General features: G+C 37.2%; 2 protein-coding genes across 9 annotated transcripts in view; both read left to right on the top strand.

The window, feature by feature from the left end:
* Ppp3cb (protein phosphatase 3 catalytic subunit beta) overlaps positions 1–4,269 on the top strand; it is a 54,342-nt gene extending 50,073 nt beyond the window's left edge. For 5 of the 8 annotated variants that reach the window (XM_076835252.1, XM_076835254.1, XM_076835253.1 and 2 more), the window contains 2 exons: positions 1,204–1,233; positions 2,654–4,269. In XM_076835252.1, the coding sequence (XP_076691367.1) occupies positions 1,204–1,233; positions 2,654–2,832 (209 nt within the window). In that variant the 3' untranslated portion in view covers positions 2,833–4,269. The remainder of the gene's footprint in view (positions 1–1,203; positions 1,234–2,653) is intronic. The other 3 variants (XM_076835257.1, XM_076835256.1, XM_076835255.1) reach the window with 1 other exon arrangement.
* Positions 4,270–7,096: 2,827 nt separating this feature from the next.
* Positions 7,097–15,224, top strand: Mss51 (MSS51 mitochondrial translational activator). Its single transcript, XM_076834541.1, is given in 8 exon segments — positions 7,097–7,329; positions 11,731–11,972; positions 12,257–12,412; positions 13,014–13,138; positions 13,370–13,936; positions 14,258–14,351; positions 14,677–14,855; positions 14,858–15,224. Coding segments are annotated over 7 exon segments (1,377 nt in total). The 5' UTR covers positions 7,097–7,329; positions 11,731–11,754; the 3' UTR covers positions 14,896–15,224.
* The last annotated feature ends 259 nt before the right edge of the window (positions 15,225–15,483 follow it).

The following is a 15,483-nucleotide window of genomic DNA, read 5'->3' as shown; positions in this document are numbered from 1 at the left end:
CTGATTAATACTAAGAATATATTTTTCATTTATAATATGACCTATGTCCCTATAATGAAATAATTAGAATTTATTGCCTGAAAAACCTCTGTTCCATCCCTTGATGCCTCTATAATTGGCAGGCAAATGGATTTGAAAAGATGTTCATTAGTCTTTCTTTCTTCAATTAAGAATGTAGTTCTTTTTTTTAAATATTTATTTATTTAGTTAGTTTTCGGGGACACAACATCTTTGTCTGTATGTGGTGCTGAGGATCGAACCCAGGCCGCACGCATGCCAGGCGAGCGCGCTACCGCTAGAGCCACATCCCCAGCCCAAGAATGTAGTTCTTAAGACAAATTCAAGTTCATGATAAACTGAATATAAATGGGTCTTTAAGGTTATAGATATTTAACTAATTGGATTATCAGTATTAGAATAATAACTGGGCATGGTGGCATGAAAGCTCAGGTAGGAAGATTGCTTGAATCTCAGGATTTGAGGCTAGACTTGGCAAGACAGACTGACTCAAAAAGAAAAAATTTGATAGAAAGGGAAGTTCTCAGGAGATAAGTAGGATAATTTTTATTTCTCTGTGTAGAACAAAGCTACAGAATGATTTTATTTACGCTAATTCATCAAGGTTATGGCCCTTAAATTTCATTGTAACCACACCAGCTTTTTCTGCTTATGCTTTATTTAAAAATAATAGGAACACCATTGCTGACCCCTTCTAGTTTGTATCTTAGGGAACCAACTGGTGTTGAGTATTGTTTCCATTAGGAATGAAAGAAAAGACTTTCTTGTTTGCTTTCTGCTACAATTCTGTCATCATAATTTTACCCTACAGAATTTTCCTGTTATTGTATTGAATTTGATATAACAAACGTAATGGAAAATTCTAATGCTATCAAAATACTAAATTTGCCATGGGTAATTAAAACTAAAGTGCATCTGCATGAGTGCTGAGGTGTCTGTGTTTACAGTAGGTCTACATGTTCTGTGCTCTGAGTGATGTTAGTGCTGTGTGTAAACTGTGCTGTGTCAGGAATTGGGGGATTGGATGGGGCTCTCTAAAATGGGTACTATTTATGTTAAATTGTAAATGATGATGTAGTATGGGGTACTGTGATATTTTAAGTGATCATTGCCTTTTCTGCTGTACAATATGACCCTTCTCATCTCTCTCATTCATTTTGCATGCCTCTGCTCACTTCTGTACAGCCACAGTTGAGGCTATTGAGGCTGAAAAAGGTACGATCAGAGTCCTTACGCTGGGCAGAGATCTGTGGTGTGTGGGTGGGCATCAGAGAATGTCCTGTGGGTGTGTCTTACTCCTAGCTTACACAGCCCAAGATGAATCATACTCACTGACTCATCAAGTGTAATAGTCACATTCTTCTTCTTTTAAAAAAACAAGAACACAAGGGCTGATATCCATAGTCACAATTTGTTTTTTTCCCTTTTCTAGTATAATGTGCATCCAGAATTTAACCTTCCTGATTTCTTTAGATTACAGCATGTTATGCTATGTATTACAGCATTTAAAATTGCCTATTTTGATGGAAATTACTAAACTGACCCTGCAAGTAGAGATTTGCTTCATATTTTGTATGATTCTGTACTGCTCAGATTTTTTTCCCTAAGTGAAACCCCATCTGGATAAAGAAATGAATTTATAGGAACTATTACTGTATAATCTGATTTTTTTTTTTTTAGCTATAGTTTGGGCTATAGTTTACTGATGAAATTATATTCATGTATATCATATATTGGCTTATTATTATACATTACTAAATGTTTTCTTACCCCAGCTATTTGTTTGGTTCACAGGCATAGACTGAGTCATAGGGGTTGGTCACACGTATAGAGCAGCCAAATTATAATTGACTTATCAAATTTGCATTTGTAGTAATATGAAAATTTTTTCTGTGAACATTTTTAATAATGGAAGGTGAACCATTCCGTATAAATTGAGTAAGAAACCAGAAAAATTGGTGAAGAATTGTTATTTATTTTGGATTTCCAAAGAATTTGTAGTAAATAGTTAGTGAATTAAGGAAGACATACGCTAAAATATGAAAATCTAAGTACTTTTTGCTATCAGCCAAACACAGATCTAACTTCTGGAGGCATTTCTCACCTTTTTCATTTCATATCAGTGGTAATAGAGTGATGACCTCCAAACTAGTACTGATCTACTAAATTTTAACTTAACTTTACCTCTTTTTCCTCCCAAACTCTTGGTACAGATTTGTGTGTTGAGGATTAACCTTGTTTAGCTTCCTCACTTGCCCCTGCTCTTGTTGGTATTTAACTGTGATAGTCACTTGTGATCTTATAGTCTGAGATAGGTTTAGTAAAAGTCAGACTGATACCCTGAGACCATTGCCTGGAGACTAATTTTTGTGAACAGGGAAGATCATTTTTGTGTTTTTTTTTTCTTCAAGGCTATGCTAACACTTGTCATCTGTAAAACTATCATGTTTAAATTTAGGTTTAAACAAGCATTCATATTTTAAGGGGAAGACTGGAATGGGGATAGGATTCAGTTAAAGATTTAAGTACTGCTACTTACAGCTAATTTCTTTCTTCTTAAAAATCATTAACAATGTTTTTGAAATCTCAGAATTGTTTTACAATTACTGACTTATCAAATTTGCATTTTGTTAAGCAATACGAGGATTCTCTCCACCACATAGAATCTGCAGTTTTGAAGAGGCAAAGGGTTTGGATAGGATCAATGAGAGAATGCCACCCCGGAAAGATGCTGTACAGCAAGATGGTTTTAATTCTCTGAACACCGCACATGCCACTGAGAACCACGGGACTGGCAACCATAGTGCCCAGTGACCAGCGGCTTCCCAGGGACTCTCACATCTCGGGCCCCAAATGGACAGATCACCCGAGGAGCTGGAAGGGTGGCCAAGTGGACTATAAAACTCACAGTCCCTCTGAAGAAACCATTGTGCTTTTTGAGACCCCAGCCCCCTTCTTGGATGGAGTCTTGAGGGCCCTGGGACATCTTGTGCTTGCTGTCTGATAAGATTGGGTCATCGCTGCCAAGGTGGAGAGCAGTGAACATGGGGCTTGGGGCAATTTCCAGTGGAGGGCATCTACACCTCCATTTATGCTTGTGGTTCACACATTTAAGTTTACAATGAGATTTTTTTTTTCCCCTCCGTAGAATTAGATTTTTTTCAACCATGACTTCAAATGCAATCCTAAGAGTTAATGTAGCCTTTTTTTTTTCTTCCAATGAAATGTCTTTAAAGAATGAATTAGCATGGTCTTAAAATATATTTCTGAGGTTACTAGCTGTATTTTGAATTGTAGGCAAATTGCTAAGAAACCCAGTTGGCGTTTATACAAAAATGCTGACCTCAGGTGTGTTGTTCTTAAATGTGGCTAATTCTGTAACATAGTCAATATTTTTCAATTATGAATGCATAAACTATTTCTAGAAAGACTTACTTGAACTAAAATCTTAAACTAATTTAGAATCTTTTTTGCCCAGATCTTTTGAGCTTTACACCCCAGAGATTTAAGAAGAAAACCTAAATTTCAAAATTATGAAGAATTACAGAATTACTCATTTAAGGTACTTTAAAAGAAGTTTGTACATTGTCAAAAGTATATTTTAATTCAAACCATGTCTGTAAAACTTGACGTATTTTGTGTATGCATGTTTTCCTTTTGCAAATATTTAATATATAGACCTATGATGTACAGGTACAACATGTAGTATAGGTTATTTAGATGTTATGAGAAATTTTAGTTTATTGTGAGTATTCCAGTTGCTTAAATAGCCACCAGGGTGATTTGCTGCTGGCTTTCTATCATTTTTATGTTTTAATGCAAAGGAAATTTTAAAATGTTCTGGAAATGTTTTTGATTAAGCAATGCAGCCTAGAAGCAGTGGTTCTGTTCAGTCCTTCAGATGTTAGTGGAAGCATAAGTCAAGACTGCATGTTGAATTTTTTCTTTTGATAGTTACAGAACTGCTTGGTTAAACTAAATGGAACCATGTGCTAATTTTACACAATTATTGACATGTATTGATTGCCACTGTAGTTTGGTATTTCCCTTTACTTTGTGGCCTGCTTCCCTCATGCCCTGGAATACAACTCAGAGCTCCAAGCAGCGGAACCATCTATTGTTTTGTTTGCCAGAAAGTGCACCCTGTATGGTCTCTTGTCTAAGTTGGAAATATTATGCATGTGCAGGACTATCCGAGTATTTTATAAACAGTAGCACACAATAAATTCCATGCATGGGCCGCTGTTCCTATCTCCGTGTTGGGTTTTATTTGGAAGATGCAGTCTGATTTGACCTTTTTCTGCAAATCAAAAAAAAGTCTGTTAATAAAGCCGGTATATCCTTCAGAGAAGATTATATCCCAGATATTTTATGGTGATTTGGTGAATTAAATTCTTATCTTCATAAATTTCACCTCGTTTTCCTTAAAGTTTTAGTATATTTGTTTTTTGTGAACATTAGTGATTGAGCACTACAGGACTTCGGGTGCCTTCTACAGGCCTCATAAATATAATATATAAAATCACTATTTTGATTCATTAATTTTTAACTGAAAGAAAATGTTCTTGTGTAGAATTCTGTTACAGTGATATTGAGAAATTATTGGATGTTTTAGCAATAAGTAAAAGAAATATTAATGATATTGGATTTTCTTGTCATCATACTCCTCCTTTTCCATAATCAAGTACAGGATTTTGCAAATTGAGGGAAGTAAATATATTGCTTGTATTTTATAATTAATCATAATTTGATTATAGTTCTGAATAGTCATTACAGTGATATACATTATAGAGCATTCACATAAAGATTAATTTCCCTAAGATAACAAACAAAACTTCTCAAATGATTTGTTATTTTTATTTGCTGTAACATTAGCTTACAAACCAGCCATGAACTGCTTCTAAATTTATTATGGACAGCATACCTTACAGAGCTTTCTTAATATTACTGTTTTATGAAAGTTATGCATCCCTGAAGTTGGAATTTAATTAGTATACCAGGTACCAGAAACTTCCTTAGTCCTTAGGTTTATCACTAAAGTTAAATATAGTGTTTGTGGGAAACATGGGTAAACATAAACATCATTAACAAATTGGAGAAATTATGGATTGATAGTAAAAAATAGGGAGAGGAAAGTAGAAGAAATGACCAATTCACAGTATACATGAAGAGTGGGGGAACATTAACCAGCCTCATAGACCACTTCCTACTACTGAATGGGAACCTCTTTGTAATCTTTCTTCATAAGAGGTTTCACAGAAAACTATTGGTGAAGTATTTATTAATACATTTTTTTAACTCATGATAAAAGAAAATTATAAAATTTTACATCTTCCTAAATTATAACCTTGGTCAGATGCATGGCACACATCTATAATCCCAGTGACTTGGGAGACTGAGGCAAGAGGATTACAAGTTCAAAGACAGCCTCAACAACTTAGTGAGACTCCTGTCTCCAAAAAAAAAAAAAAAGGTATGGAGGTGGGTTTAGTGGTAAAGCCCTCCTAGTTTCAATCCCCAGTACCCCCACCAAAAATTATTTTGAATGTCTACCAGTGCAAGTAGTAGTGATGATAAAATATAAACATTCAACATCAAAAATTTCACATGTTATTCTCCTTCATAGTCAAAGATGATACTTTGAGCTGGGCTTGGTGGCCCACACCTGTAATCCTAGCAGCTAGGAGGCCGAAACAGGAGGATCACAAGTTGAAAGCCAGCCTCAGCAAAAGCGAGACGCTGAGCAATTCAGTGAGACCCTGTCTCTAAATAAGATACACAGTAGGCCTGGGGATGTGTTTCAGTCTTGAGTGCCCCTGAGTTTAAACCCTGGTACCCCCCACGCCCCCCCCCCCAAAAAAATGACACTTTGAATTAGCAAAGTCAGTCTCTGACTTCTCTTTTCTTCTACATTTCAGCCATTAATAATATAACTCAAACCCCTTTAAGTTTCACAGTTAAATTTTGAGGCCAGTTAAGTTTGAAGTTGGCTTGAAACCTTTGTTGAACATGAATCACTCCTAATTTATTGAGGATTTTTGCCTACTATAACTGATTCTCCTTTGTTCACAGATATGCTACATAATGTTTTTTAACTCCTTAACACTTTTCTTCCACCTTCCCTGCTTATCATTTGTGCTTTCTACAGTTTGGGATTCCTTTAGAATCCATTTTCTGCATCAAAACTATGTGGATTGATTGGCAACATTCTAAGACCTCGTTGCAAGAGGTCTGTTCCCCAGTTTGATGATGTTCATGGAGGCAGGTAAGTCAGAAGGTCAGATTTTGGAGTCATATAGGATGACTACCCCCAAAGTTTCCTGTTCTACAGCTCAGTAACTCTAAATACAAAGGAGCTAGGAATGTGGAATTGAAATCCTGTATCAGCATCCATTACAAGAAGAAATGAGAAGATAATTGGTTACATTGATTGTTTTCTGTTTTCTGTTTCTAGGAATAATAGGCATTTTCATTCATTAACTAAAATGTTATTCTTAATTATATTAATATTGCAAAAAGACTTATTCCTTTTTTGATGGAATAAATGTGCATTGGAATGGAATGTCCTTGATAACACTCTCACTTAGAGAATAGCTTACTCTCCTTTTAAGAAAAGTGAATTATTAATTCTGGATATTTCCCCTACAGTTAGTTGTCTTTTGTGCCATTGAATACCCTTTTTTTTTTTTTTTCTTTTCTTGGGTAATTATACTTGTATTTAAACCTGGATTGGACATAGATGAGTTCTATTTAAGCAGTGCTTGTTATGCCAGAAAAGGACATTGGACTTGGGGGAACTCATGCTGGGTCTAGATTGATATCCACAAACTCCAGAGATTCCTGTACCCTCCGTCATAGTGCCTGCCCTTTCTAACCAACTATTGCCTTCTAAACTAATCCCAAGGATTTTTTTTTTCTTTTTATTCCTCTGGTACTATACACTGAGCAAAAATATTACCTTGAGAGAAGTCCAAGAAGCAGTAGGTTTCATCTTCCCTCAGTCTGCCTGGCTTTTGGTGAATTTGGGAGTGTTGACAGTCTTGAGCCTTCTTGGCAAAGTCAGGGTCAGAAAGAGAATCCCTTGGGCAGGGGTCCAGATTCTTACTTGCCTCGTTAGGGAGAATTCAGTTTTGGTTGGCTGGCTGACTGGCAGGGCACACTTAATCACTGAGACCCAGTATTTCATCAGTTTGTAGAGGAAAGTGATATGAAGGAACAGCTGCAAGTAAGCCACAACCTGGATCTGAGAAGATCAAGCACTCACTTCACTTGGAGGAAAGAGAGAAGGAAGGAAACCTAGGGCTTAGCAGGGTAAGTTACTTTCCCATCAACCTGTCTTCTTCCTTAGTTTATAATTGAGTAAAGTATTTATCACCCCAGGAAGTGTTAATCACTGATTAAGCAGCTGAATCATAAGGGCCATGTTCTTAATTTCTTTCTTTATTTCCTTTTGTCTTTCCCTACCCCTTTGAGGATCCCCAGTGACCAGCTTTACTCCTCACCTCACCAGAGATATTTTGTGTTTGCTAATAAATCAGAGAAATTTAGATGGGTCCTAGTGGTCTGCATTTAGATGATGGTGATTTAGGTGAAAATTGGGGTTTTTATTGGTACGGGAGAAAAATGGGTTAGGGTTAGGGTTAGGAATAGGTTAATATTTTAGTTTGTAATTTGGAGATGAAGGGTATAACTTTTTCTAGGCAGTCAATTTCGTATCTCCTTCATAGAACTTGGTATTGGTATTTTCTCTTTAAAATAGTGGGAATAAGTTGGAGCCTAAGTCACCAGGGATGACTAGGAAAAAAATCTAAGGTGATTCCCTTTCTAGGTAGGATAGATTGAACTCTGGAAAGTTCTGAGAGCTTACCACAATTCTTTGCAGTTTCGCTCTCATCACACTTCTGTTTTTTTTCCCTTTGCTTCTGTTTCTACTCCTTGAACTTGGAGGAATCCTTGCTCTTGGCAGGAAAGTTAGAGCCAAGGAAGCTGTATTTGGACCTGGGATACACCAGCTCAGACATGACTCTAATGAAACTTATAGAGATGCAGATGCAAAGACTTGCTTCTTATTCCTGCCATATTACCTTCCTGTCAGAGTGTTAGCACGTTTGTCCCATAGATCATCAATATACACTAGGCATAGCAAGCCTGTGACATTAAGGATTTCATCATTGCCAATTCTTTTCACCAAGCTGTATGCTCCTTTTACCTTCTAGCTGGTTCTATTAACCCCGTTTTACCAAAAGTTAATCTTCGAAGAGTTAGTCTTCCATTGGAGAAAGACATCCTTGGAAATGGAGTTGAAGCAATACCTTTTGGACCTTAATTGGCTTGCAGCAAAAAGGCTTATAGTTTAGCATGGGGAAGATGGAGATAAATCCTGGAATTCAAGACCTTTAAATTGTCTCAAATTAAAGATACTTTCCTTCTATAACAGTAAGGGGGGAAAAGTGTATTTTTTAAACCTTTTTAAAATTTTTTTAGTGATGGTGCAAATTGAGCTCAGGGGCACTGTACCACTGAGCCACATCCCCAGCACTTTTTATTTTGAGGCTGTGTCTGGCTAAGTTCCTGAGGCTTTTGATCCTTCTGCACCAGCCTCCCAAGTAGCTGGAATTATAGGTGTGTACCACCACACCTGACCACTCTTTCAACTTTTAAGGTGTTATATTGACTTGAAATATGGTAAATAGAGCAGATAAATGTTTTTATTTATTTATTTTAGAGTGGCAGTTATTCTGGAAATACACTGAGAATGTGTGGTGATTAAAAGTGGAGGGTAGATGGGCAGAGGATAGCTTAGTGGTAGAAGGCTTGCCTAGCTCGTGTGAGACCCAGGGTTCAATCTCTATTACCATAGGCACAAAAAAATAAAAATAAAAAATTTAAAACGGAGGACAGGTCAGTTATTGGGAACAGGGTTCTAAGGTATGACAGGCAATTCTATCTTCCCTTTAGGCAAAGGGGCATGACCCTTAAACCTTAATATAATCAACTATCATTAGATGTAGTATTTTCTTCATTGGCAGTAATGTACAGAATATGGTATGCACATGAGCTTAGCTATCTCTATTCTGTTGACTCAATCCATTCACCATGGATTGAAGGGAGACATTTAAAGGGTAGATGGAAACATAAGGGTGAGAGAAAAGAAAGTATCAAAGGAAGTATAAATTTATTCTTTAGACCAGGAGTTTGTAAGAGCTGTATAAAACACAAGTATGAACTGAATAATTATGAGAAATTTTATTTGTTTTTACCATCTACATCTACCTCAGTTAAATTATGATTCTTGGATTTTTATCCTAACACATCAGTTTAGAAGGATCAAATGTCAGGCCATTTTGTAACAAAACATGATCCATGATTTGAACTTTGTTACCTTGTTCATAGTGAAACCAACTGCTGCCAGTGTTTTTATCCTGCATCATTTCCCCGTCCCTGTAGGCAGTTAATCTGGATATTAATAACTTTTTAGCCTCTCTGGTGTCTATAGATTCCCTCCTTTTTTTCTTCCTCCCTCCTGCCCTCCGTTACTTGTTAGTTTTAAGGAGAAATTCATATAACATAAAAATAATTTTACGTTAGCAACTGCATGCCGTTTAGTACTTTGCAGTGTTGTGCAACTACTACCTCTGTGTAGTTCCAAAATATTTTCATTGCTCCAAAAGAGAGCCCCATAAGTGTTAAGCAGTTACTTCTCACTTACTTGGCAACCCTCAATCTTCTTTCTGCCTTTATTCTTGGTATTTCATATAAATGGCATCATATAACATGTAACCGTGTCTGGCTTCTTTCACTTAGCATAATGTTTTTGAGGTTCATCTACATTGTAGCACGTGTCAATATTTCTTTTTTATGACTGAATGATATTTACTCATATCTCTCTTTTGTCTGTTTCTCTCTCTGTATGTGTGTGATCTCAATATGTTTACCCATTTATCTATTGGTAGATTTGTTACTCGTTCCTACCTTCTAGCTATTATGAATGGTGCTGCTATAAACTATAAGTTGTATAAGCCTTTGGGCACTCATTTTTAATTATTTGATGTATATACCTAAAAATGAAATTTGTGAGTCATAATAGTAACTATATGTCTACTTTTAGAGGAACTGTCATACCCTTTTCCACAGTGCCCTAGCTAGCTAGGTGCACACATGCCTGTAATACCAGCTTCTCCGGAGGATGAGGCAAGAGGACTAAAAGTTCAAGGCCAGCCAGGGGAATTTAGCAAGATCCTATCTCAAAATAAAATTCAAAAGGAGATATGGATGTAGCTTATTGGTAAGAATACTTGCCTAACACATCACAAGGCCCTGGGTTCAATCCCCAGTACCACCAAAACAATTAAGAACAAAATAGAAAATAGCAAATGTTAATGAGGATATAGAGTAATTGGAACCCTTGTGCACTGTTGGTAGAAATGTGAAATTTTCCATGGTGAGGGCATTCATGGGAAATATTATAGCAGTTCCTTTAAAAATAAACATATAATTACTATTATGACTCACTAATTTCATCAACATTTGCTTCATGAAGTCTTTCTATAGCTCACCCACTAGAGAGACTCTCTCTGTCTCATTGCCCATTAGTGCTTTAGTTGCATTTTGCTTAGAGGATTTATATAGTACTTTATATTATAGTCTATATTTAATCCCTCTGCAAGACATTTTGATGATATATTTTTTCATACCTGTTTCCATATAGTATTGAAAGTGATTTTATCTGTCCATCAATAAATATATATTGAATGAGTGGATGTTTTAATTTTTACCAATGTGGTCCCGTGAGTCTACTCAACCCTTGTGGAAATCGTGGGAGAAAACAAGGCAGGAGAATTGGACTTTAGAGTCTCAGCTCAGTAGTAAGTGGGAATGGCCTTATTTTTACTTCAGAACTTACCTCTTTAGGAAATTTTCTTTATAATTTGCCTGACTTGCTTAGAATATGTAACTCTTTGCATTATGTTGCTCGTTTTGTATTGCATTTAATTTCTATTTCTATTGGTTTATTGCTTATCAATGTGATGATAGGTCTTTTGGAATGAATGTTTCATCTTTCCACTTCTCTTTTAAGTTGATTTTAAAAATACAATATGCTGCTGGATGTTGTGGCACACATCTGTAATCCCACAGACTATATGCGAGTCTGAAACAAAAAGATCACAAGTTCAAGGCCAGCCTCAGCAACTTAACAAGGCCCTAAGCAACTTAGCAAGACCCTGACTCATAATTAAAAAGAAAAAGGCCTGGAGGTGTGGCTCAGTGGTTAAAAGCCCCTTGGGTTCAATCTCTAGTATGAAAAAAAAGTATTTGAATATATTCTCCTTATAGAAAAGTTAAATATAACAGATAAGACTAAAGTCTCATTGATCAATATTTTTCATATTCCACTGCCTTCTTCCCGTATTCAGACTTAATTACTGTCATCAGTTTTCTAAAAGCCCTGACATAACTTTTTCTGTGTACTTACATATATATGTGAAAATACATATGTATATTTATATATGGAACTTCATATATAGCACATGTATAAATTTATATTCATATACATTTAGTTTTATTTTTCACAACTGTCTGTGATGATCAACAATCCATAATTACTAAATAAATCTTACTACTAACCTGACTAGAACAGGAAGTAAAAGGTCAAACATTTGAAAACATGTGTCCACCTTGCAGAATTCCATTCCATATCTGTTTTGCATATAGTTCCCAGGTATCATTAGACAGGTCATGGCTCCACGCTTACGGCGACGGAGGCACAAGAAATCCCCAACAGTGGCTCCCGTGGTTGTGATCCCTCCCACAGTTGTGACTCCTCTGCCTCTGACTCTCTCAAAACCTGGCCCTAGCATTGATGCACATGGCTTCTTCTCCTTGGACAGTAATGTTCCTGGTCTGTCCCAGCTGATCCTTCAAAAGCTGAACATGAAAAGTTATGAAGAATACAAGTGAGTGACAAAATGTGGAAGAGGGATATATTGTCTTTAGGAGAAGTGATTTCAAAAGGTAGAGTATAATTTGGTCAGTATGGGATATTTGTAATGAGGGATTTTCCCATCCTGACTTTTGCCAGTTTTATTACTACAGAAAAAATATAATTTGTTTAAATAAGAAATGATGGGACTAGGAGACATAGGAGTATGTGAAAATGTACAGAAGGCACGATGGGGGACATAAGAGATTTTGGAGACACTCTTTTCCCTATTGCCGTTCTTCCATGCTGTCTCTACAGGTTGGTGATAGATGGGGGTATCCCTGTATCAGGCTTTGGATTTCAATGTCCTCAAGAAATGTTCCAGAGGATGGAGGACACATTCCGATTCTGTGCTCACTGTAGAGCACTCCCTAGTGACCTTTCAGACTTCAAAGTTCTTCGGCACTGTAAGAGGTGATTTGTGGGATACTAACTGGGGAGACATTCAGAAATGATCCTATACTAAATCCTCATTATAAAAGGAAAGGTCTAAGAGTGTTCAGATTCATTTAAGGCTCATTCATCATTTTGTGTGAACCACAATACAGACAGATTAGAACACGGTTATAATCCTGCTTATTATTTTTAATGTTGTGGGGAGATGAGATAAGAGACAAATACCTTCTTCTCTACTTCCTCTTCTTGAGTACTCAAGGAGTAAGACTACATCTGTTCTGGGGTGCTTGGGGTTGTGCCATATACATGATTAGAGAGCAGCTGCACATTGTTGGTTTGTTTTTGTGCTTTTATTTTTCCTTAAAGTGATGTAAAAAGTAAGTTGTTCCAGATAAAGACAGAGGTATCACCCTGGTCTGAGAGAACAATTGCATTCCCTGTTCCTTCTGCCTCCTCTTTATTCCCCACACTTGGGGCACAGCTGTTATTCTTTTCTGCATCCTCCTTACCCATTCATTAATCTTTCAACCTAGGTGCAAGAATATCAGTTCCCATCCCTGGACATATCCAATTAACTTTATGGTACAGGACCATTTATTTCTGTGGCTTATTCCTTTAGGTGCAGAAATGTCTATTACTGTGGCCCAGAGTGCCAGAGGTCAGATTGGCCAGTACACAGAAAGGTTTGTCAAGAGCTTCGTCTTGTGGCTGTGGATCGTCTCATGGAATGGCTTCTGGTTACAGGTGGAGTGGTAGTATTGGGGAAGTCTGCCAAAATTATCTTAGTTGTTTATATTCAGAGAAAAATATGAAAGCATGTTGTTATGAGGAGGAATGAGGAACTGGGGCAAGGGATGGGACACCTGTGGTCACAGGTTTGCAAAATGAACATGGAATGATTATTGGTTATAAGTGAGGAGAGAATTTTGAAGCCAGGGAAGGATTGGGTTACTTCTTATTCCTTCTTCTCTACAGGTGATTTTGTCCTACCCTCAGGACCTTGGCCATGGCCGGCTGAAGTTGTACAGGACTGGAATACCTGGTTTTCTATGAGGGGGTTGCAGATAGATGCTACACTGAATGCTATACTAGGCAGTCATGCTATGACCTCCTTATGGGCCAGTGTAGGAAGGCCGAGGCCAGACCCAGATGACTTGAAGGGCTCTTTGAGGCGACTCCTGACAGATGTTCTGTCACGGCCTTTGACTCTGGGCCTAGGATTTAGGGTCCTAGGGATAGATGTTCGGAAGACTGGAGGAAGTACAGTGCATGTGGTTGGTGCGTCCCACGTGGAGACATTTCTCACTCGTTCTGGGGACTATGATGAGCTTGGCTATATGTTTTCTGGACACCTTGGCCTCCATGTGATCATGGTGGGTGTAGATGTATCTGCTGACTTTTTACACAGCACCTCAGCTTCACCTCTGGAACCTGGCACAATTCAGCTTAGTGGCCACAGGAGCCTCTATCATTACTTCTGGGAAGAGCAGATAGAGACTGGGAAGATAGCCTATCCAGATATGGTGGTGGCATTCCATCCAGGTAAGCACCATTAATTCAGAGAAATACTGAGTGACTCCCCTGAGATTTTCCATCCTGATTCTTGTATCTTCTATCTTTAGAACCCTATTCATTTGGTCTTATTAAACACACTATGATGATGACCTTAATTAATTTGCCATATGTGCTAACTACATCTTGGTTCAGAATGTTTCATTGAAGAACCTAATGGGGATGAATGATGATTAATATTGGGGTGAGCAATGTGAGGATTGGGGTAAATGCAGTCAAAGAAGTATCTTGCTCGTAAGGTCTACTTCAGCTTTTCTCCTCAGTATTCCCTTTTCTACTTTTGTTCCATAGGTTTCCATGCATCCCTGAACTTGATGGAAGCTTGGCTGCCTACCCTGCTGCTACTTCGTGACTATAAGATCCCTACATTGATTACTGTTTACAGGTTTTGACTTATTTATGATATTTTCCTGACACACTCCTGCCTCTCTGTACATATTAACTCATTTTGATCCCACTTGCTCATCTCTTTTCTTATGAAGATGCATGTCTTCTCATGAAGATATTCTTCCTTCTACCTTGTGGCTTATTCATCCCCTTGGAACAAAGTCCTGTGCTAATCAGTGATTTAGTGAGATGTTTGGGAGGAAAAGATAGTCATGTCTTAGATAATTCTTGTGATTGATGAGTAGAGAAATATTATATTCTTAAGCAGTTTCTATTCTCTCTCATAATCAGTAAGAGTAATTTTTTTTATCTCTTTCCCACAGCCATCAGGAATTGGCAGCCTCTTTACAGATTTTGGTGAACCTTGATATACATGTCACTGCATATGGAGCTAACCCTTTCACATCCCTTAAACCTGAACAGGTCTATTCCAACCCCAACAAGCAGCCAGTATACTGCAGTGCCTACTACATCATGTTTCTTGGAAGCTCCTGCCCGCTAGATAGAGACAATTAGAAGAGAAAGTGGATGGTGTGGCTTAAATAGCTGAGCCAAATCTTAACTGGACATCCGGAAAGTAGGGAAGTTGTAATGAAATTACCTTGATGATGCCAAATTATTGCCAACTTTAAAACATACTGTATTCTAAGCCCTATTCACTGCCTAGGTACAGATTATAGACTGAATAAGAGCTCTACTACTTATCTAACAGTTTGGGCTAGAAAATGGAGATGTCAATGACTTGAAAGTCATGTAAGAATGGGAAAGTTGGGCTGGGGATGTGGCTCAAGTGGTAGCGTGCTCGCCTGGCATGCATGCAGCCCGGGTTCGATCCTCAGCACCACATACAAACAAAGATGTTGTGCATGCCGAAAACTAAAAAATAAATATTAAAAAAAATTCTCTCTCTTTCTCTCTCTCTTTAAAAAATAAATAAATAAATAAATAAATAAATATATATATATATATATATATATATATATATATATAAAGAATGGGAAAGTCAGGGAAATTATTGGGAACATAGGGAAAGCTTAAGGATTGGTATACTGTCCTATTTCTTATTTTTGTTTGTTTTCATCTAGAGAAATGTTTCATTTTCCTATTGTCTTTTCAGGAACTCTGATACT

Source organism: Callospermophilus lateralis, chromosome 15 (assembly GCF_048772815.1).
Source record: "Callospermophilus lateralis isolate mCalLat2 chromosome 15, mCalLat2.hap1, whole genome shotgun sequence".
In the NCBI taxonomy this organism is placed as follows: Eukaryota; Metazoa; Chordata; class Mammalia; order Rodentia; family Sciuridae; genus Callospermophilus; species Callospermophilus lateralis.
This window is presented reverse-complemented; position numbering and strand designations above follow the sequence as displayed.